Consider the following 24,629-nt stretch of genomic DNA (forward strand, 5'->3'; position numbering starts at 1 on the left):
TGGGAATAACATACCGCTGGAATGCACAATTGACCAATCAGAATCAAGTATTTCACAGAGCCGTGTAATAAGCAGCCTTTATTGTCTACATTATGCCTTTATTGTGATTGTGATTATAAACGATATGCTTTCGTGTTGTGCTGCTGTGTTTGCCAGTGATTCTGTGATTTTCTGGGACCGGGAAATGACTGAAATGGTTATGAAATGGTTTCCAAAGACGCACAAAAGTATAAACCTGGCGTCCTCCATTCTTTCCGACAACAAAGCACCTGAACACAACAAGCTCGTAATCACGACTTCTGAAGTGGTAAGTAGGAAACTTCCGATAGCACGTGAAGGCAGCATTAGGCTTGTAGACATGGTCAAGATGATCTGCTGAAGTTCAAACCGAGCATCAGAATGGGGAAGAAAGGTGATTTAAGTGACTTTGACATGGTTGTTGGTCTGAGTATTTCAAAAACTGCTGATCTACTGGGATTTTTATGTACAATCATCTCTGGGTTTACAGAGAATGGTCTGAAAAAAAGAGAAAATATCCATTGTGTGGCAGTTCTGTGGGTGAAAGTGCCTTGTTAATGTCAGAGGTTAGAGCAGAATGTCCAGACTGGTTAGAGCTGATAGAAAGGCAACATTAACTCAAATAAGCACTTGTTTCGACTGAGGTCTGCAGAAGAGCGCACAACATGCCTAATCTTGAAGCACTGGTGTCACTCCTGTCACTGAGAACAGCAAACGGAGGCTACAATTCGCACAGCATGGCTTGACATGAGCTTTTCTCTTCTCCAGCCACTGTGCTAGTGGTTTTCCAAAGTTACTAGCCACTCAGCATTTTCACTGGCCACAATTTTGACATCAATACCATGGGGAAAAACAGCCATAGAGATATTTTAAAATGATCTCATAATTTGGCAGTAGGTTTATTGGGCTGCTGTCACTTTAAGAGCTGACGCACGGATCCATTACACTTAAAACAGAACTGACTGTGCTTACGTGAATACTCACCAAGACCAACATTTTGAATGTATCATGTGTTTATTTGACTGTTTAATCACAAAAAAGAGAGGCGTTCTTCATGAGTCATACATTAACTCATAATTACACTGTAAAAAAATTTGTTGGTTTAACTTAAAAAAGTAAGTAACCTGGTTGCCTTAAAATTGGGTTTATTGAAATAAAAAATTTGAGTTGAAACAATGAAGGTAATTAGTTGAATAAATAGAAACTCAAAATATTATAGTATCTTAACCACATTAAAAATGTGATACATCATTTAAATAGCACTATTTGGCATGTTTCACTGCATCATCATCACAAAAAGAAAAAAAACACAATTCCCCAATATGCTTAAAAAATATTTTAATAATATTTAAATAAAGGTTTTCGGTTCACAAAAATGTTCATTGTATTAACTCAACTTTTTAATTTTAATGAACTCAAATTTCAAGGCAACCAGCTAACTTTTGTAAAATATTTTTTTCAGTGTATTTGTGCATTAGTTAAGCATGAATTAATGCATATTAGTGTAAAGTGTTGCCGTCAGAATTTGGCGTAAAGAGCATGCAAGCGTGGATACATCCTGCCTTGTGTTCTTGGCACACTTTGGACCTCTTAGTACCATCATTTAAACGCCACAGCCTACCTGGGTATTGTTGCAGACAATGTCCATCCCTTTATGACCATCTTCTGATGGATAACTCACATGTCTTAAAGCTCAAATCATCTCAGTCTGGTTTCATGAGTTCACTAAACCCAAATGGCCTCCGCAGTCACCAGATCTTAATCCAATAGAGCAGCGTTTTGGGATGTGCTGGAATGGGAGATTCACAACAAATCTACACCATCACTGTAAAAAAAAAAATGTTGGTTTAACTTAAAAAATTAAGTAACCTGGTTGCCTTAAAACTGCGAGTTTATTGAAATTAAAAATTTGAGTTGATACAATGAAGGAAATTGGTTTAATAAAATAGAAACTCAAAATAATATTGTATCTAAACCACATAAACAACAATCTCTATTGTTCATAATTCTCCAGCCTTCACTGCAAATGATAGGATGCTGCTGTGCAGGCGAGAGGAGTAAAGGCATGAGATGCTCAGGCACAACACAGCAAATGCCTACATAAATAGACCCATTTATTTCACCTCAGATACAGTGATCTTTTGTTTGTTGGTGGAAATCAGGGCAGAAAGAAGAAGATACTTATAAGCCGCAGCAGAGCAGGACGACCTATTTAAGTCTTTGGAAGAATGCATCGAGCATGTTGTGCTTACTGTAAATGTGCTAGTCTGTAGATGTTTTTCCCTCGCAGGCAGAACTATACTAGGGTACAGTGTGACAGATGGGACCTGTGGACGAAAATATATACGCGTGAACAGAACAGATGCTGCATTAGTGTGTAACTAGTCACGCAGACATACATTTATCAAATGTGAGTCTCTTGAAAATGAACCCCGGATGACATTTTGAGGTCGAAGTGATAACGTTATTATTCGTTATATGTATACAGTATTCGATGTTAACTCTTTCCCGGAGCTTTCCGAGTTTTCACTGTTATCTGGTTGGGGCCGCATCTTCTGAAATAGGACAGAATCTCCTGCTCAAAACACAGGTGAAGAAGAAACAGAAACAAGTGATATATGTAAGCAGATGCATATGTAAAATAATGCGATCAACAACATTAAAGTGCCTCTATGATGGCATTTGAAAGGTTCCTGTTTTTTTGTTTTGGGAGTCCCCAACAACAGGTTTATATGCATGCAAGGTCATTGTCTTATAATATGCATTTATTTTTACCTTATTTATGCAACGACTCCCAAAGGATTCGCTCAACAATTAATTTTTTTCAAACCCCTCCTTTGCGTGATGCTAATCTGCAGTGATTGGTCAGATGACCCAGTCAGATGTGATTGGTCAGATGACCCAGCCAGTTGTGACCTAGCCAGTTGTGAGTGGTTAGATGACCCAGTCAGATGTGATTGGTCAGTTGACCCAGCCAGTTGTGATTGTTCAGATGGTCAGACGACCCAGCCAGTTATGATTGGTCAGATGACCCAGTCAGATGTGATTGGTCAGATGACCCAGTCAGTTGTGACCTAGCCAGGTGTGAGTGGTCAGATGACCCAGTCAGTTGTGATTGGTCAGATGACCCAGTCAGTTGTGATTGGTCAGATGACCCAGTCAGATGTGATTGGTCAGATGACCCAGTCAGATGTGATTGGTCAGATGACCCAGTCAGTTGTGACCTAGCCAGTTGTGAGTGGTCAGATGACCCAGTCAGTTGTGATTGGTCAGATGACCCAGTCAGATGTGATTGGTCAGATGACCCAGCCAGTTGTGACCTAGCCAGTTATGATTGGTCAGATGACCCAGTCAGATGTGATTGGTCAGATGACCCAGTCAGTTGTGACCTAGCCAGGTGTGAGTGGTCAGATGACCCAGTCAGTTGTGATTGGTCAGATGACCCAGTCAGTTGTGATTGGTCAGATGACCCAGTCAGTTGTGATTGGTCAGATGACCCAGTCAGATGTGATTGGTCAGATGACCCAGTCAGATGTGATTGGTCAGATGACCCAGTCAGTTTTGACTTACCCTAACCCTAGTGGGCTAAGCTAAATGCTATCAGATCGTCACCGCTCGTCAGAGCGATTTAGAGCACGCACTGAGACGAGAGAGCTGTGTGTCAACTCGTCTTAGTTAAGGGAATAACATAGTTTAATATGAAAAAGCGGTGGAGTATCCTTTAAAACCGTGATACAAACCGAACCGTGGGTTTTGTGAACCGTGCCAACCCTACTTAGTTCTGTCATCCAGTACGTCCGAGTTTAGCTCGGTGTAATGTGTCACGGACGAATCAGTGGCCGCATTTATTTAGCTGCGCGAGTGGGAATTATATCAAAATACCAAGCGAGGTTGAAAACATGGGCAGTATGCTAATGTTCCGTCTTAATGTCACAAAGAAGCGGATTGGGATTCGTTTTAATTCTTAATTTCAATTCTTTGTTTGCGAGACTTACTTTTGAGAGTATATACACTGTGTATTTGATGGATACGGTGCATAGGTCATATTTAAAACACATTAATAGGGACAATTTAGACAGCATATAAATTAAAACGGCCTAATGTTACTGAATGAAATGTCGACGCAGGACGAGCAATAGGACTGAAGCTTTAGGGGTGTTGATGGACTCCATCTGTGTTTTGATCAGCGCTCATAGAGTCATGACAAAAAAGTTTTTTTTACAGCTTTTTGCTTAAAATGTTTTTTATGAATCACACCCACATTCAAGTGTTGATAAAAAACGAATGCATGAAGCTAGAATAAAACAAAGTTTAACAGCAGAGGGTCCGCTCTTTCTTTTGATATATTGCATGTTGAGATATTCATGTAACAAAATATTCTGGTGGCCATGAAACTTTTGTTAAAATGACCACCAGTGGTGGCTGGCAACCTTTTACACAAATGCCGGCTTTCATGCTCAAAGCCTGTTGGTAATTCCTTTATTATGGAGTTAATCTATGAGTCAGGGGCTTGGCTAAATGTGTGTGTGTGTGTGTGTGTGTGTGTGTGTGTGTGTGTGTGTGTGTGTGTGTGTGTGTGTGTGTGTGTGTGTGTGTGTGTGTGTGTGTGTGTGTGTGTGTGTGTGTGTGTGTGTGTGTGTGTGTGTGTGTGTGTGTGTGTGTGTGTGTGTGTGCATTATTGCCTCGGGTCATTTGCCGAAACAGAAGTTGTGCATGTAAGATCTCGTAGAGCCCTTCCAGTTGTCCGATCAGAACTAATCTCGGTTGTACTACAAAGGGAAGCGCTGTCAGTTTTTGGTGGAGCTGCACACTCTCTGAGGAAAGGAAGAGAATCTGGTGTTGAGGCAGGCGAGGGTTGTGCTCTGATTCAATAACACTGGTAAGAACTCATTATGAATGCATAGGTTGCCTCCAGCTTCTGTTACTCTTGAGCTTTCCAGGATTCCTGGCGCTCCATTTTTCTTTCTCTTTCTCTCCTCTCTCTCTAGCACCATTCTCATGGCCGCTCAACTGTGATGTTTTTGAATCCGATCTATATTTCAGAGATGGAAAACGATCTAATGCTATCTTTTCAGCCATTCAATGTGCCATACATCACATCAAGGCTGCGTTGACGAACATTTGTTCATTTGTTTGGCGTTCAAAGCATTCGTGGTCCAAACTGCAGGTTTTTGCGTGGAGAAATCCACAGCCTGAGCGGATCCCATTGTTTCACAGTTGAACAGGGAGGGAGCGAGTCCTCGGTACAGTTCTCCCGCTGTCACATTCAGCCAGTGATAATTAATCAGAGAGAAGAGAATCAAAAGAACAGAAAACGGTACACTCTAAAAAAAAATGCTGGGTTAAAAACAACCCAGGTTGGGTTGAAAATGGACAAACTCAGACATTTGGTTGTTTGAACCCAGTGAATGGACCCATTCAAACAACCCATTTTCTGGGTTTGTTCATTTTCAACCCAACCTGGGTTGTTTTTAACCCAGCAGTTTTTAGAGTGCAATGACTCATTTGCAGTGGGTTTTTTTTTTATTGTATAATCCTCAGCTCTTGTTCCGTTAAAGGAACAAATTGTGATACAGTGATATTGTTCTAGTCTCAGACATCCAGTGGCAAATTTTCAGCAGAAGAAAAGCCATGTTTGAAACAAATTAAGAGTGCATGCTCTACAATTACATTTAAAACCCCTTACAAAGAAATAACATAACATGATTTGTTCCAAATGTAAAGTGCAATAAAAATAAAATATTATTATCATCATTATTATTATTATGTACTATGAATGGTTGCCATATTCAGTTCTTGGTATTTACATTCTGGCTACTCAAGAATAAAGTGGTAAATGTCCACAAATGTGTGTTTACCTACTGAATCATATTTTGGGAATACATTTGTGAGCTAATCCTGACTAGAAACCTTCTTTTGCTGATGTTCTTGTTGATGTTGTTTTATTGTAAAAATGCAGAAAGTTTTCTGTGGGTTGGGGTACCTTTGAGTAGTGTGCAAAAACCCAATTTTAGGGGTGTAACGATATTCAAACCAAACCGAAAAACCGTGATACCCACCCACGGTTCGAACCTCTATTCTCTCATGTTGTACTGAATGTGCCCTGCCCCCTAATGAACCAGCCCCCGCCCCATGCTTACCCTGCCCCGCCCCCTGCTGACCAGACCCACCCCCTGCTGCTCCAGCCCCGCACCATGCTTACCCTGCCCCGCCCCCTGCTGACCAGACCCACCCCCTGCTGCTCCAGCCCGGCCCCCTGCTGACCAGACCCACCCCCTGCTGCTCCAGCCCGGCCCCCTGCTGACCAGACCCTACCCCTGCTGCTCCAGCCCCGCACCATGCTTACCCTGCCCCGCCCCCTGCTGACCAGACCCACCCCCTGCTGCTCCAGCCCGGCCCCCTGCTGACCATACCCAGCCCCTTCTGCTCCAGCCCCGCCCCATGCTTACCCTGCCCCGCCCCCTGATGACCTAGACCCGCCCCATGCTTACCCTGCCCCGCCCTCTGCTGGCCCAGACCCGCCCCCTGCTGCTCCAGACACGCCACCCAGCCTCAACTTCACCTTATGCCACAAAATATTTTATTTCTTCCTTGATATTAGATTAAATAGTAAGTAATTAGTACACTTTTAACAACTAATAAGAGCTGTATTTTTACTAAATATTATTATAATAATAATAAAAATGGCATAATTGTCCATAAAATCCATGGTATTACCATGGTTAGTGAAGATATCTGTACTGTACATGCATTTCTTCCGTTTTTTTCTATGACGTTGTTGGCTGTAGAGCAGCACCCTTTTACTGGAGGGATGTCGAGATGAGTGTGTGTGTGTGTGTGTGTGTGTATTTGGCGTGTGTGTTCCACTGTGAGTCTAAATATGTACCTGTCTCCCTGCAGCATGTCAGCAGTCCTTGGCAAATTGAAGGAAAATTCCTGACCTTGATTTGCAACAAACAAAAACAAAAAACGAGCGGCTTTATCGTTCCGCCGAACCTCCAGAGCCGCATCCCACTCCCCCTTTTCTCAACAACAGCCCGTACGCGGCTGTTTGGGATGGAGAGCCTGTGTACGCCGCTTTGACAGCTTGTCAGGCTACCCCATGATAATGAATTTCAAATGCTCTGTAGCCAGCAGCCAGTGTGTTCTCGGACTGTTTGTGTAGCGTTTGTGTGAATGCTTAATACACGCTATATCACAACATGATTCACATAAGGATATTTTATGGTGAATTCATACTCGTACTACCATCTGAATGTCACAGATGTCATATGTCAGTTAAATCGTGATGGGTATCATACTTTTGGCTTCCTTTTTCTCTCTCTCTTTCTCTCCTAAAGGTCAGATGAGCTTCTCAGAGATATTCTGAGAGCTATCGATTCACCACCGTTTTGTTTTCTTTCTCTCCTCTTTTTTCCCTTCCACTCTGTATCTTTAAGGGTCTCTTCCATCTGGACATTAGGAATGGGCGATATGGACTTAAAAAACATATCACAATATTTTCTGGTATTTATTGCGATGACGATAAATGTATATTTAGTACCCCCAAGCTTTTGGCTACAGGGGAGAGCGGCTGACATTTTTTCTGGGAATCCCATGGAAAAGAAAATCACTATTAATCACGTGATTGGGACGGGAGAGAAAAACATTTCAGCGGGCGGGACTGTGGGGCATGTTTTTGTGAAATATCAGGACACAAATGTGTAAAATGCCATGGGTATGACACAGGTATTACAGGAGAGGGTGAAATATGAGGACATTACCCATGGCCCCACTTTACAAAAGGCTTATAAATCACACAGGAGGAGTTTTTATCAGAAAGTAAAAATGCAGAATGTTTCCTGTGATGGGTAGGTTTAGGGGCAGTGTGTGTGTGTGCGTGCCTGTGTGCGTGCATGTGTGTGCCAGTGTTTATACAAGTTTGCATTAGATGATTTACATAGGATTTAATGTGTGCATTAAGCTGGCTTTCAGACCTAACAAAAACTACATTTTGGATTTTTATTCAACTAAGTGGGCATGAGTGCAGAAAGCAAAAGCAATAATCCCAACCATGTCTTCATATTACAAAATAAAAATGCTAATAAGGATTTAATGATAGAAAGTAAGTAATTTTAACTTAAATGTAGTAATCATGTGCGAATGAAAATGTATGAATGCATATTTGTTATTTTAACTGAACGTAGAACTGGTGGTGCTGCTTTAGACATGGTTGGTTATTTAGTGTTTCTGTAAAAAAATAATAATAATAATAATACTGATAAGATAATAATATTCACACTGTAAACATTTGTTAAAAAAAATAATTTACCTGGTTGCCTTAATTTTGAGTCCACACTGTAAAAATGTTTGGTGGTTTTTTGTTGGTTTAACTTAAAAAAGTAAGTAACCTGGTTGCCTTAATTTTGAGTTTATTGAAATAAAAAATTTGAGTTGATACAACGAAGGAAATTTGTTAAATATGTAGAAACTCAAAATATTATTGTATCTGAACCACATAAAAAAAATTGACAAATCATGAAAATAGCACAATTTGGCTGCGTCGTCACAAATAAAACACAATTACCCAATATGTTTAAAAAATGTTTTAATAATATTTTAATAAAGGTTGTCGAATCTCAAAAAATGTTCATTGTATTAACTAAAAAAAAAAATTATTTCAATGAGCTTTTTTTCTAAATAATTTTTTACAGTGCATGGATATTAAAAATGTTAGTTAATACAATGAATTTTTGAGAATCGATCAACTTTATCCAAATATTATTAAAGGATTGTGTAAGCATATTGGGTAATTGTGTGTTTTATTTCTGATGACGCAGCCAAATAGTGCTATTTTCATGATTTATCACATTTTTTATGTGGTTCAGATACAATAATATTTTGAGTTTCTATTTATTAAACTAATTTCCTTCATTGTATCAACTCAAATTTTTCATTTTAATAAACTCAAAATTTTTAGGCAACCAGGTTACTTACTTTTTTAGGTTAAACCAACAATATTTTTTACAGTGTAGTTGCGGCTGCTCATATTTTAGTTTGTAAATATTTATCGGATGGCTTTTTCACGTCCGGCTGGTGCAGTCGGCCCTTTATTTTCTTCACTCCAGACTCTATAAAGCGTTTATTTATTGACCTTGCTGTGTCAGTGAACTGAGCAGACTCTTCACTGGAGTTAGGGAGTCTAGCCAAACCGTTAATTAAAGGGGATGTCCACATATTTTGGTCAAGTATTGCATTAAAGATATCTTATTTATTCTGGCTGTCCTCTCCTCTATAATTTCTCTTTATTAATTTCCTCTCTGTTGTTTGTGTCTCATGTTTGTCTTTTCTCTCTCTGTGTGTGTGTGTGTTTTCAGCCTCTCTGGAGAGTTCGCCGTAACTCGAGATCATCCACTGGTCCATCTTCCACGGCGTCCATCTTGCAGCCCCGCGGTCTTCCTTTCTTTAACGCAGATCTATACCTCCTCCCTCTGATCAAAACTATCCTGAAATGGATCCGACTGATCTTCAGTAGCTCTTTACAGCATATTCGCATACACAACCTCCAAGAACCGTCTGGACGATTGATGTTCACTTTTGGACAGTGTGAAAGACTTGCTGCTGAATTGTGTTGTTTGTTGTATGTAATCCTGAAGTGTAGCACTTTATCCTCTCTTCCTGCCAGTACACAGCCTGTTAGCATACGTCTATCATTATCTAGCTATCTATATGGCTTTGTCTATCAATTTATCTGTCTATCTAGCATTCTAGCTAACTATCTAATCTGTATAGATAACTATCTAGCTACTTAGCTGTAGATTTATATCTCTTTCTAGTTAGCTAACATCTAGCTAACTATCGCCAACTATCTAGCTATCTATATAGTTGTTATTTAGCTTATTAGAAATCAGTCTATCTAGCATTCTAGCTAGCTTGCTAATTAGTTATCTATATAGGTTTATCTATGTCTAGCTAGCTAGCTAGCTAACTATCTTATGTGTAGCTATCTAGCTAATTAGTTATAGATTTATCTTTCTGTATTTCAATCTATCTGTCGATCTAGCTAGCTGGCTAACATATTGCTAACTATCTAGCTATCTATATAGGTAGCTATCTAGCCAATTAGCTGTAGATTTATCTATCGTTAGCTAGGTGGTTAACATCTAGCTAATTAGCTATAGATGATTCTATCTAGCTAACTGGCCAACATCTAGCTAACTATTAAGCTATATATTTAGTTGTTAAATAGTTAATTAGATATCAATATATCAGGCTACCTAGCATTATTGCTCGTTATCTAGCTAATTAGCTATCTATATAGCTTTATCTATCTAGCTAGCTATCGATATGGGTAGCTATCTAGCTAATTATCTACAGATTTATATCTGTCTATCTATTTAGCTTGCTAGATAACATTGATTATATAACTATCTATATAGTTATCTAGTTGATTAGATATCAATCTATCTGCTTTCTCTATCTAGCTAGCTAACTGTTATCTAGTTAAATTAGATATCAGTCTGTCTAGCATTCTAGCTAGCTAACTATCTATATAAGTAGCTACCTAGCGAATAGCTATATAGCTGTCTGTCTATCTATCCATCCATGATTGCTAAATGGCTATCTGTATAGCTAGCATGTTTATCTGGATAGCTAACTAGGCCTAGCTATGTAGCTTGTAGCTGTCTAGATAGATAAACATGCTATCCAGCCAGTTTTTTAGCTATCTCTTCACATGTAAATCCACAATAGTGACATGAGGACTCCACCCTTTGCACGTCTGAATACTACACGTCTCTTCCTCTTTCTTGCGTCTTCCGTCTCTTTGTATAATGTAAGATGTCTGTGGTTAGTTGTCTGTCTGTCTCTGTATGTCCCCCAGCTTGAATTCCCTCGCCATCCATCAAAAGCGAGAGATGGCGTTATTACATACACTGCGAAATGCTTTTCTCATTTAGTGTTTTTGTCTTGTTTCTAGTCTAAACATCTAAAAATCTTACATTAAGAAACATTTACTAGACAAGTAAAAATTATTGTCTTGTTTTGGGCAGTAATAACTCACAATTAAGAGAGTTTTTGCTTAAAATAAGATAAATAATCTGCCAGTGGGAGTAAAATAATCTTGTTTCTGTTTGAATTAAGACTATTTTTCTCACCCCATTGGCAGATTATTCATCTTATTTTCAGCAAAACTCTCTTAACCCTCTGGGGTTCTTCGGTCATTTCTGACCCGAATTTTTTTTTGAAAGAAATGTTAAAAATCGTAGCTTCATCTGAATGGTACGAAACTTGGTGAGGGTATTGGTACTTGGTATATGGACAGAAAAAAAAATTGGGGACAGGATTGGAAAAGTCTAAGTGGTCGTAAAAAAAATAGTCACACTCGGGGCCTTCGGGTCAAAAAAGACCCCCATAGGAAATGAATGGGAAATTGGCAAAAATATGAAAATACAGAGTTTTTTGTGCATATAATCTACAAATCAGCCAGGATGCAGAAAAAAAGGACTCAACAGTGAAGGGGTGAATCTCTAAAACATCAAGAGTGCAAAACAGACAAACAAAAACTCACACACACACACACACACACACACACACACACACACACACAGGTTCTGTAATGCACTCTAGTGGTAAAAATGTGCTATTGCGTGATAAAAATGCTCACTGTGTCCACCAGATGGCACCAATCAAATAAAAAAAATGCTTTCATGAGGCCTAGGCTTGACTCTAAAATGAAATACAGCTTTAATAAAAAAAGGAAAAAAAAATAAAATAAAATTCTATTATATTCAATGGGAAAAAATGGGTCATAATTATTGCATAAATATTATTTATAAATCATAAAATTATCTCAAAACACCAAAAAAGAAAAGAAAAAATATTATTGAACAAAAATATATTTCATTGATTTTACTCAATTTTTTTTTTTTTTTATTCCCGACCTCCGGGTCCTTTTAGACCCGAAGGTCCTGAGTGTGACCCATAAATGAAGAACCCCAGAGGGTTAATTGTGAGTTTTTTCCCAAAGAAAGACAATAATTTTGACTTGTCTAGTAAATGTTTCTTAATGTAAAATGTTTAGACTAGAAACAAGACAAAAATACTAAGAAAGAAAAGCATTTTTTTGCAGTGTATCCCTTTGACTGAAGTGCACTGTGACCAGGTCTCTTTAAAATCCTCCTTTCATCGCCGGACCAAATGCATTATACCCTCATCTTATGATCCGGAGCCAATCTTGGCCAACTCATGGTGGAATTCAATTAGAAGGAAGGATGAAGCAACTGAGCTCGGAGCTGTGAAACTGCATAGAATCAGAAACGGAAGACGATTCTTTCTTTTTTGGAAAAGAAGGGGAAAATTAGATGACAGTCTCACCCTGCCATTGGGAAAGACGAGGAAAGGATGGAACGGCATTATTAAAAAGTGTATAAACGAGACTGAGCATTATTTTGGAGAACAGAGGACTGTCACTATAACTTCCCATTCACTGTATCTTTTTGAATAGAGATCCTCACAAAGGCATCACTGTTAATACGACATGGCCATTCACTGTTACCTTTTTAACTTGGAAGCACATGGAAGTTCTGAATGAAATGAACTGTGTCTTTGTACCCTTTGATCATTGTCACCTTTGTATCAAACCAAAAGCCTCAGGCGTCAACAAGGCTTCTCACCACAATTGTAGCACGACTCCGCAATATCACACACCTTCCTCAATATCACACACCTTCCTCAAACACTGCAAAAAAATGATTTACTATTTTTTTCTTGTTTCCAGTCCAAATATCTAAATATTCTTAAATCAAGATGCATTTACTAGATACGTAACATTAAATGGGTTTTTTTCTTGTATTCTGGGGGAAAAAGAGTTTCTGGGGGAGTTTTTGCTTAAAACAGGTCAAATTGTCTGCCAATGGGGTGAGAAAAATAATCTTATTTCTGTTTGGGACGGAAGCAAGAAACAAGTTTTCAATCAGAAACAAGATTATTTTTCTACGGAAGCCCTGAACATCAAAGTAAAAAAAAAAAAAAAATCTATAATTTCGAGAATAAAGTCGACACGTTTGGAGAATAAAGTCGACACGTTTGGAGAATAAAGTCGACACGTTTGGAGAATAAAGTCGACACGTTTGGAGAATAAAGTCGACACGTTTGGAGAATAAAGTCGACACGTTTGGAGAATAAAGTCGACACGTTTGGAGAATAAAGTCGACACGTTTGGAGAATAAAGTCGACACGTTTGGAGAATAAAGTCGACACGTTTGGAGAATAAAGTCGACACGTTTGGAGAATAAAGTCGACACGTTTGGAGAATAAAGTCGACACGTTTGGAGAATAAAGTCGACACGTTTGGAGAATAAAGTCGACACGTTTGGAGAATAAAGTCGACACGTTTGGAGAATAAAGTCGACACGTTTGGAGAATAAAGTCGACACGTTTGGAGAATAAAGTCGACACGTTTGGAGAATAAAGTCGACACGTTTGGAGAATAAAGTTTTTTTTTTTTTTTTGTATAGATCTGCGCTGGAAGTCTAACTGCTTCTGACATGGATAATAGTTGCTTTTTACTTTTATCTAGGATTTCAAAAGGAAATTTTACAGCACAAAAAATGTTATCTACCAACATGGAATATGTCTTCTTAGGACGTTACAAAATATACTGCGCCGGAATATACTTTGCAGGCGAAAACACTTCTCAGCATGGGCGTCGGAACCATTGTGTGTGTGTGGGACAAGACCCACCCACTTTTTAAGAACAATGAATTGGACCCACTCACTTTTTATCGTCTCTAATTCAGCACATGTCTGTTTACCTTGACTACCAATTAACCGAGAAACTTATTAAGAAACGTATTATTAAACACATGTTAACGCTTTTCTAATAAGTTCTCTTTCTTATTGAAAATAAATTTTCCGATCTGATATGTGATGGATCTTTCCGATCTGATATGCGAGTGTGGCTAAAGCCGGATTCGAACCTATGCTCGAAATGTGTCAAAACTTGATGACATGCGTCTTTCCCCTACTCTATAGCCACGGTAAATTTAGTGATTTCTTTAATTTTGTCTGGCCCAATCAATCGTTTAGTAAACGGCACTTTTTCTGTCTGGACACGGAGGACGGAGCATAACATAAAACATGCAACTTGTTCATTATCATTATCTGTGAAACTGTTGATTATGGCAGTTAAATGAATATAGCCTTTTTATTAGACTATTGACTGGTTTGAGGTCTTTTTTGGTATAGGAAAGGGATATGGCCTAAAACGCACCATAATGCAGGAAATCACATCTATGAAATCATTTTTTTTTATGATGAAAGTTTTCGGCCCCCTGTTCAAATCTACACTGGCGGCTGGCACAGGGCTGTAACATCAATGAGGCTGCGTGTGTAATTTCGACTTTATTCTCGAAATATTTCGACTTTAATCTCGAAATTATAGATTTTATTTTTATTTTTTTACAGGTTTTTTTTTTTACTTTGCAGTTCAGGACTTCCGTATTTTTCTCACCCCATTGGCAGATCATTTTGCCTGTTTTAAGCAAAAACTCACTTCTAAATGTCGCTACACAATATCTCATGTCGTTTTACTTATATAGTAAATGCATCTTGATTAAGAATTGTTAGATATTTAGACTGGAAACAAGACAAAATTACTAGTTAAGAAGAGCATTTTTTCCAGTGAAGGCGCCAACACAGTAGCCAAACTAAGATCTGTGACAGCGCAGACCCGCCATTGATTAACCAGCGCGGCTCGGGTTGTTTTGAGGGCCACGGTAATAGGTTACATATGGCCAATTGTGGCGTCCGGCCATGCCTATGATGGAAGCTTTGCCTTACAAGACGCTTTAGATTGCAATGAGATCCAAAAATTGAGTGTTATCGATTAAACCTTGTCGATTAGATCTCATATTGGCTGTTGTCTGGCTCACAGGATGGAGTCAATACTGGGAATCTGGGGAAAAGCATGTTCCAATTAAAAAAAACTAGCTACCATTTCATGCCTTTGTGGGCCCTTGGTGTTTTTTTTATACCTTTGAGAGGGCTTTTGATGACCGAGGGAACTTGTGAAGGGCTGAGAGGATGAAAACCGAAATGGTTATTGGTTTTATAGCTGCTAAACTAGTATAGATATCACTGGAGAATGTGTGGTTCATTTTTGCTCAGAATGGCGAGCCACGAAAGTGAGAAATTAAATTAGCAACTCTAAATCAGCTCTAAACGGAGAGTTTTACTTCTTTTCATGTGGATTAGATTATTAGACGGTGTGATGTTCACCCACGAGGGGGTTGTGTTTGATTTGAACTTTATGAGACCATCTCATGGTACATTACCCACAGAGTTGGGGTAAGTCCATTTAAAATCGTCAGCAAAAACTCAATAGCATCATACTGTCAAGTCTTAGTTCACCTTATTATTTTATAAGAAAAGTGCATACACTGGAAAAAAAATATATAAAAAAATATAAGTTACCTGGTTGCCTTAAAATATTGAGTTCATTGTAATTAAAATGTTTAGTTAATACAATTAACATTTTTTGAGAATCGACAACCTTTATTCAAATATTATTAAAAGATGTTGTAAGCATATTGGGTAATTGTGTGTTTTATTTGTGAAGACGCAGCCAAATTGTGCTATTTTCATGATTTATCAAATTTTGTATGTGATTCAGATACAATAATATTTTGAGTTTCTATTTATTAAACAAATTTCCTTCATTGTATCAACTCAAATTTTTTATTTTAATAAACTCAACATTTTAAGGCAACAAGTTTACTTACTTTTTAGGTTAAACCAACATTTTTTACAGTGTAGTAATATTATTATTATTATTTTTTTTTAAAGATTACATTTTTTAGCATATACTAGAGCTGTACAATACTCTACAACTGTGTTTGATTATCACATGAAAAAGATACTTAGTTCTTATACTTTAAAATATGAATTTTTCACACAAACAAAAACAATGATTCAGTCGTTCTCATTAGAGTCTTCAAGTAATGCCCACAAAGGAAAAACAAAAAAGGCAAGAGCTTTTTGATCTTCGAGACGCTAGACCTTGGAAAAACAAATTAATTCTAACGAATGCATAATTGTTCAAGGATAATTAATGAATAAACATCCCTTTATTTGTGAGATCTGCCTTTAGATACTTCCCATGACTGATGTTAGATACACTTCCCTCTTGATAATATAATATAATGTTGAACCCTTTGTCTGTGGAGCTGAATTTAGTGATTATTAATGTGCACACATGCACTGATGTTGTTCACGTTGGTTCTGAACTCGACGCCACACCTGCGCACAAATCAAGTGAACGTTTGCCTCAAACTGCACAAGAAATCCTAAGTATATATGAGGTTATTTATTTTCATGCATACCTTATATTATTGATATATTAATGCATTCACTTACACCAACACACCAATGTAAATGCATAAAGCATTAATCTGAATACTATTATTTACAGCCATAAATTATTTTTGACACTATGCGAGCATGTTTCTATTGTTCTTGTTAATTAATTTGTGATGTTTTGAATTCGGCAGGCATGCAGACCAAACTATTAGACCCCTTTCCATACAGTGTGCCTACTCATTAATACTCATGAACATGTTAATATTCTAATAAACATTATTATAACAAGGCCATTGTTTGTGTCTTATTGAACCCAAGAATTAAAGATGCTTTACCGATCTGCTATGGCATCATGTGTGTCCTTAGTTAGTAAAGTGCAGCGGCCTGTTTCAGAAGTAAAAACTCCATTAATTTTCTCAAGAAGGAAATGGATTTTTAATGATAACTTATTAAAATGTATAAAGACAGACGTACTGTGTGCTATGAGGTTGTTAATCGATGGTATTTGCTTCTGTTGAATTCGTAAGCCCTTATTTTTAAATGGTTTAACCGCCGAATTTGTGGTAAAAAACTACATTACCCATGATGCTGTGCAGAAAATTCCAATAAGCAAAACACGGCAAGAACTCTTAAGCTCCGCCCTATTATATATATATATATATATAGTTTTCCAAAGTTACTAGCCACTCAGCATTTTCACTGTTCACAATTTTGACATCGATCCCATGGGGAAACACTGCCATATACATATTTTTATTATTATTCTATAATTTGGCTGCGTGAATATTAGGCTGCTGTCAATTTAAGAGCTGACGCACAGATCCATTACACTGTTACACATCCATTTTCTTTCTCAACTGGTTACATTCACTTAAAACATACAGTATATTTCTCCATTGTTTTTAATTCGATTGTCAATCTCAGTGCTTCATGGGATTGTAGTTCTTAATGAAGTATTGCACTTTGTCTTGTACCTCTTGGTCCCTTTTTGCTTCAAATCAAAGTTTGGTAATGTTATGATTTTTCTCATATTAATTATAACCCTTTATCAAAGAGTTTTGTTAAATCTCTGGGAGAAATTTATGGGAAAAGTGGACGCTATTGATCATATTGGTAACACTTTACAATAAGGTTGTATTAGTAACATCATGAACTAACCATGAACAACACATCTGTTCAGTATTAGTTATGTAAGGGATAATGTCCACCCAGCCGGTTGTTATCTCAGAATAAACCCCTCCAGAGTGATCAGGACCCCGAGGCGAAGCGGAGCGTCACTCTGTCGGGGTTTATTCTGCGATAACAACTGGCTGGGTGGACATTATCCCGCTTATTACACGGCTACTAGTCTCAAATAAATTAGACACAAAATATAGTCTTGAGATTAAATATTTTATTAGCTCTTACGCAAAGCTTCTGCGAAGAAAAACAGTTCCAGACTGCTTTAAGCCTTTATCTATTGCTGCTAAATGTTGAAAATGAATGCTGAAAGGGTTAGTTCAGCCAAAAATGACACCAAGCCTATGATTTACTCACCCTCAAGTCATTATAGGTGTGTATGACATTCTTCTGTCAGACAAATACAATCAGAGTTATATTTAAAAAGTCCAGCCTAACGTTAATCCCAGCAGTAGTTGGAGCTGTTTCTGAAGTCCATTAAATGCAGCTGTCCGTCAAATAACGTGCTCCACACGACTCCGATGGGTTAATAGAGCTTCTGATTCCAATCGATGCGTTTGTGTAAGAAAAATATCCATATTTAAAACTTTATAAAGGAAACCCGCCTTGAAGTCTTCCATTGTAGCCACGGCTGTTTAAGTATTTAACAGCCACAAGATGGCGCCAGCGTTAAGCACAGAAGTAGAACCGGTCAAGATAACTCGCAGTACCCGGATGAGCGGGTGTTATCTGAAAATAACACACCGCTGGAATGCACGATTGACCAATCAGAATCAAGTATTTCACAGAGCCGTGTAATAATCTTTGTTAACGCTAGTTCATAAAAATCACAGTGCATTAACTAATGTTAACAAGACTTTAATAATGCATTAGTACATGTTGAAATTAACATTAGCAAAGATAAATAAATGCTTTATAAGTGCAGTTGATTATTAGTTCATGTTTTAGTTAGTTCAGGAAAGTGGATGAGCGGCGGGATGTAGTTGTTTTAGGGGGTTTTGAAAGAGAAGTGCAGCTAATAAACTGGTTGTGTTGTGTGGCTGTTTTCACCGGGATGTTGATCTAGATTGATATCGACTCGGCTGTGTCTTACACACACATACATGAGGCAGCAGTGAGACCTGCATCACACACACACACACACACACATTGTCCTGGTGCTGACGGTAAGGATTCAGTGTACCTGGTGGGAAAGAGTGAGAGATGAACAGACGGAGAGATATGACAGCACATCACTCCAGCTCAATCCCTCTGTACTCTCCAGCGACTCTACACGAGACATTCTCAGCATTTTACAGCGCTCTCTCTCTCTCTCTCTCTCTCTCTCTCTCTCTCTCTCTCTCTCTCTCTCTCTCTCTCTCTCTCTCTCTCTCTCTCTCTCTCTCTCTCTCTCTCTCTCTCTCTCTCTCTCTCTCTCTCTCTCTCTCCTCATATTCTTGACTGCATTTGCACTTGCTCTGTCCTCTCATATCTATTTCGGAGCTGTTTCCATATCTATCTATTTAAAATCCCTCCTGCTCTCCTATGCTTGCATGCACCTTCCCTTATTCATACCATCTCTGTCACGACTATTAAAATTCAGCAGTCTCTGTATATCTATAAATGCATACTCAAATATAATGTGTCAGCCTTCGCTCTCACAGGTCCACAGCGTACTTATGCGATATATATACGAGTATGAGCCTTCTGGGAAGCTGCATGCTGGCATCACCGCGGGCCACAACATACATGCAACCGTGAATCACCAACGCCTGACATTATTTATAGCCCATTATTTTTCTCGCACTGCATATAACTCATTTGTTTTTCAAATCTGGCCTTTCAGACGGGCTGCTTGTGCTGGGATGACATCAGATTGTTGGCGGTAGATGATTTACATTAATATACAGTGCACTGAACACAAGTAAAATGTTATGTATTTTTATTTTGCAAGTAAATTACACATGCATGAAATTAAGTAAACAATATGTGAGTCTTTAGTGTAAACGCCCACTGCTGTGATTGGCTGATATATTTGCATATGAAACGCATATTACACGGTACTTATGTTGTACCATTACAGTTTCGATGCGATGATGAGCTAGGCGGTCTTTCACCATCTATTATAGGCCCATTACACAATGAGTCGTTCTCGGGGCTTAATTACAATTAAAGCTCTTTTTGGGCTAACAGGAAATAACACGTTTACAGGATATTCTTATAGTATGATGATCTGTAATGTCAAAAGCGCCAAGAAATTTTGATTTTATTTGAATTTGTGACCCCTTTAAGAGCATCATGAAAGACCAGATAACTGAACAAATATTATAAAAATGTTTGTTTATACACTCATAAAAATGATTTTAATATACTGTTCACTTTATTTAGGCAATTCATCTCAATTTAACACTATTATATAATCTTTCTGGTTCAGATGTAATTGCTTCGTTATATTGACTCAAAACGGTCACTCTTTGACATAACTTAATGATTTTGATTTAGAAATAACAGGTTTCAATCAAGTAACCCCAACATACAGGACTTTCACTTCCCATCATGCTTTGCAAAGGGGCTGGATTTGGAGAATAAATGTTTAAATAAAGTGTTATTTTAGGCACTTTTTAAAATATGAGCAAATTAAGATATGCTTTTTAATGTTTAATATTATGTTATTTTGGTATTTGAAAGTTTTTGTTAAGTTAGTGTTTTTCTGAGGTTATTGTGGTGTAGAGCATGTGCTCGGGGTAAGAAACTGCTACACACTCACCTAAAGGATTATTAGAAACACCTGTTCAGTTTCTCATTAATCCAACTATCTAATCAACCAATCACGTGGCAGTTGCTTCAATGCATTTAGGGGTGTGGTCCTGGTCAAGACAATCTCCTGAACTCCAAACTGAATGTCAGAATGGGAAAGAAAGGTGATTTAAGCCGTTTGAGCGTGGCATGGTTGTTGGTGCCAGACGGGCCGGTCTGAGTATTTCACAATCTGCTCAGTTACTGGGATTTTCACACACAACCATTTCTAGGGTTTATAAAGAATGGTGTGAAAAGGGAAGAGCATCCAGTATGCGGCAGTCCTGTGGGAGAAAATGCCTTGTTGATGCTCGAGGTCAGAGGAGAATGGGCCGACTGATTCAAGCTGATAGAAGAGCAACTTTGACTGAAATAACCACTTGTTACAACCGAGGTATGCAGCAAAGCATTTGTGAAGCCACAACACACACAACCTTGAGGCGGATGGGCTACAACAGCAGAAGACCCCACCGGCTACCACTCATCTCCACTACAAATAGGAAAAAGAGGCGACAATTTGCACAAGCTCACCAAAATTGGACAGTTGAAGACTGGAAAAATGTTGCCTGGTCTGATGAGTCTCGATTTCTGTTGAGACATTCAGATGGTAGAGTCAGAATTTGGCGTAAACAGAATGAGAACATGGATCCATCATGCCTTGTTCCCACTGTGCAGGCTGGTGGTGGTGGTGTAATGGTGTGGGGGATGTTTTCTTGGCACACTTTAGGCCCCTTAGTGCCAATTGGGCATCGCTTAAATGCCACGGCCTACCTGAGCATTGTTTCTGACCATGTCCATCCCTTTATGACCACCATGTACCCATCCTCTGATGGCTACTTCCAGCAGGATAATGCACCATGTCACAAAGCTCTAATCATTTCAAATTGGTTTCTTGAACATGACAGTGAGTTCACTGTATGAATGACTTTTCTACCCTTCCCACAGATAAAAAATATCAACAGTCATGGTTGATGTTTATAATCGGATACCACAACAATTTAATTCAAGATCGTCAAGAATTGTTCGGCCCATTTCAAGCAGGCTTCGCTCAGCGTCTTAAACTGAAGAAAGGGGCGACTGTATTCCTGCAAGCAGTAAGTAGCGATTTATCCACTTATTGACTGTTTAAACAATTTCTGATTAAATTGAAAGTTTCTAAGAGAGACAGCATTGTCTAGATAACGCAAGATGCTTACAGTAACAATAGGAAACTCCAAGTACCATACCAAACTAAATAGTGTGTCTAATGACAAAGGGTAATATTATTTTGTATTACAAAATACAACCGTAGATACTTTGCTTACAGATCATTCACTCGATCCTTCTAGCAAACGTCACCTTTTCCACCATATAAGTTAAAACGATAGTCATTTTACAAGGATATTCATTTTGTAAAAATATATATATTTATATTTTTGAGAACTTAAGTATGATGTTTTTGCCTGCTTGTATTTCAGAGTACATCACAGTCACTGCATAGCCTACATTGTGACTAACGTTATATAAACATGCAATATCATTGACGAAAAAAGACAAGTCATCAGGGGTTTTGGTTTTGTCTGAGGGAATGAAGAGCGTTCGTGTGGTTGCCAGATTTCAGTAATTTTAATCCCCCAATCAGAGCTTTTCTGTGAAAAGAACACGTATACTATCCGGTGTTTTACCTAAACGTGTACAATCTGGCAACCATATGCACGCAAGCTCATTCTCGCACGCAGATGATCTGAAAACACCAGTAAACAAGTAAGCTGCATTTCAGCAATCTCCATTTGAGATGTTCTGCTTAAAGTGTAATTTAGTCGGTCTGTGTTGTGTCAGGACGGTCAGGACTCAGTTGAGTGCTGTGAGCTGTGAGCCGCTGAAATAAGCCAATCAGAGCAGAGCTCAACATTAACATTCATGACCCTTCCAAATAAGGCAAAAACAGGGCATTACAATTTATAGGGTTGTAAATGGACCTGTAAAACTATCTGGACAATTTAACATATTGTTTCAACTCATTCTAGGGCACCTTTAAACACTTAAACGGGTCTTTTCATTTTCTTAAAAACACAGAAAACTCGTGCAAATCTGCAAAAGGTCACCAGTCTGAACAGCAACAGCACTGGTTGGCTTAACAAGAGTAAATTATGTTCAGGAAACATTAACAGAATACGTCAAATTAAACTGGTGTGATCTCATTCACTTTAGATGAATTTTACTCATCAGTGCAATTAACACAGTTTAAGTTTAAATAAATCAGTTCAACTGTCTGGAAATATGCATCATAATTATATTAAGTTAGACCAACAAGCTATTTTTTTGTGTGTAATTTCGACAGAACTGTATTAGAAGGTTGGCCATGGTTCTGAGAACGTTTTCTGTTAGATAATGAGTGTGTTTACATGCACACCAGTAAGCTGATAACTCACAAATATTAGCGTATTGAAATAACCAGTTTTCCCCGTTTACATGCAAACCAGTAAACTGACAACGCAAGTAAACCGCGTTTACATGACATTATTAATAAACCAGGTTATTTCCAAGTAGTGACATCAAAAAAAATTTTCTATCTGACTGAGTTTTGACGTAAAATACAGCGTGCAGAGCTGGAGATTTACGGCTCATATTCTTATATATCCTTGAGACTGGATTATTGTAACGCTCTTCTCTTAGGGATTCCTAGCAAGACCATCCAGAAACTCCAGCACATACAAAACAGTGCCGGTAGGATCCTGATGAGAGTGCGTAAATATGAACACATCACATCCAATTCTTCAGTCTCTACATTGGCTTCCAATTTCCGCTCGGATCGAGTATAAATTTCCCTCCTCACACTTCAGTGCTTCCATGGCAATGCTCCCACCTACCTTAAAGAACTCATTACTCCACAAATCTCAGCACGTTCTCTCTGCTCCACAAACACACATCGACTCAATCCCCCTTGGATTAAGACCCGCACCATTGGGGACAGAGCCTTCTGTGCCGCGGCTCCACGCCTGTGGAAAGCCCTCCCTGAACATCTGAAGGCTCCACAAACAACGGATATTTTTAAAACGGGACTAAAAACATACCTGTTTAGAAAGTCTTTCAATGTTTAAATTGATTCTTTTTTTTTATTTTTATTTTATTCATTTATTTATTTTCCTCTCTTTGTAGCACTTTGAGATTCTCTTTAAAATGTAAAGTGCTTCATAAATAAAATTTATTATTCTTATCCCTCATCAGTTCCAGATGAAGCGTTTAGACTGAACCTCTTCTACTTCTGCTGCATGAGATGAGAACACATCTTTAACATTTTCTGGGTCTTAAAAGAGTCTGCGTTTGTGCTATGTGTCCTTATTTCATGCAAAACACCAGCTCGCTCTGTCTGGATGTGTTTAAATCTGCTCTAAGTTTGCGTTTTGTCCCCTAGCACACATGCGCTCTTCAATAAGCCGACAGAAAGCAGATTAATGCGTTTACATGCCGCGTGAAATCAGAGTAAGAGGCAAAAAATGACCTGTGTCGACCGGTTTATGCTTACGCCGTTTATGAGCTTACTCCAATAAAAGAAAACAGGTTGCTGCGGTTACATGACCATGATCATTGTCGGGTTATTATCTATCGACAATATTTTAACTCATGAAATACGACCCACAGGAGCGTTTAGTAAAGTTGTGCTCCTATCGACAATATTTTAACTCTTGAAATACGACCCACAGGAGCGTTTAGTAAAGTTGTGCCCCTATCGACAATATTTTAACTCATGAAATACGACCCATAGGAGCGTTTACTAAAGTTGTGCCCCTATCGACTATATTTTAACTCATGAAATACGACCCATAGGAGCGTTTACTAAAGTTGTGCTCCTATCGACAATATTTTAACTCATGAAATACGACCCACAGGAGCGTTTACTAAAGTTGTGCTCCTATTGACAATATTTTAACTCATTAAATACGACCCATAGGAGCGTTTACTAAAGTTGTGCCCCTATCGACTATATTTTAACTCTTGAAATACGACCCATAGGAGCGTTTACTAAAGTTGTGCTCCTATCGACAATATTTTAACTCATGAAATACGACCCATAGGAGCGTTTACTAAAGTTGTGCTCCTATCGACAATATTTTAACTCATGAAATACGACCCATAGGAGCGTTTACTAAAGTTGTGCTCCTATCGACAATATTTTAACTCATGAAATACGACCCATAGGAGCGTTTACTAAAGTTGTGCCCCTATCGACAATATTTTAACTCTTGAAATACGACCCATAGGAGCGTTTACTAAAGTTGTGCTCCTATCGACAATATTTTAACTCATGAAATACGACCCATAGGAGCGTTTACTAAAGT

The 24,629-nt window shown here is 38.3% G+C and overlaps 1 protein-coding gene across 1 annotated transcript in view; it reads left to right on the top strand.

The window, feature by feature from the left end:
• samd12 (sterile alpha motif domain containing 12) overlaps positions 1 to 16,645 on the top strand; it is a 145,278-nt gene extending 128,633 nt beyond the window's left edge. The window contains exon 5 of the mRNA XM_067425088.1: positions 9,375 to 16,645. Within this exon, the coding sequence (XP_067281189.1) occupies positions 9,375 to 9,397 (23 nt within the window). The 3' untranslated portion in view covers positions 9,398 to 16,645. The remainder of the gene's footprint in view (positions 1 to 9,374) is intronic.
• The last annotated feature ends 7,984 nt before the right edge of the window (positions 16,646 to 24,629 follow it).

Source organism: Pseudorasbora parva, chromosome 19 (genome assembly GCF_024679245.1).
Source record: "Pseudorasbora parva isolate DD20220531a chromosome 19, ASM2467924v1, whole genome shotgun sequence".
In the NCBI taxonomy this organism is placed as follows: Eukaryota; Metazoa; Chordata; class Actinopteri; order Cypriniformes; family Gobionidae; genus Pseudorasbora; species Pseudorasbora parva.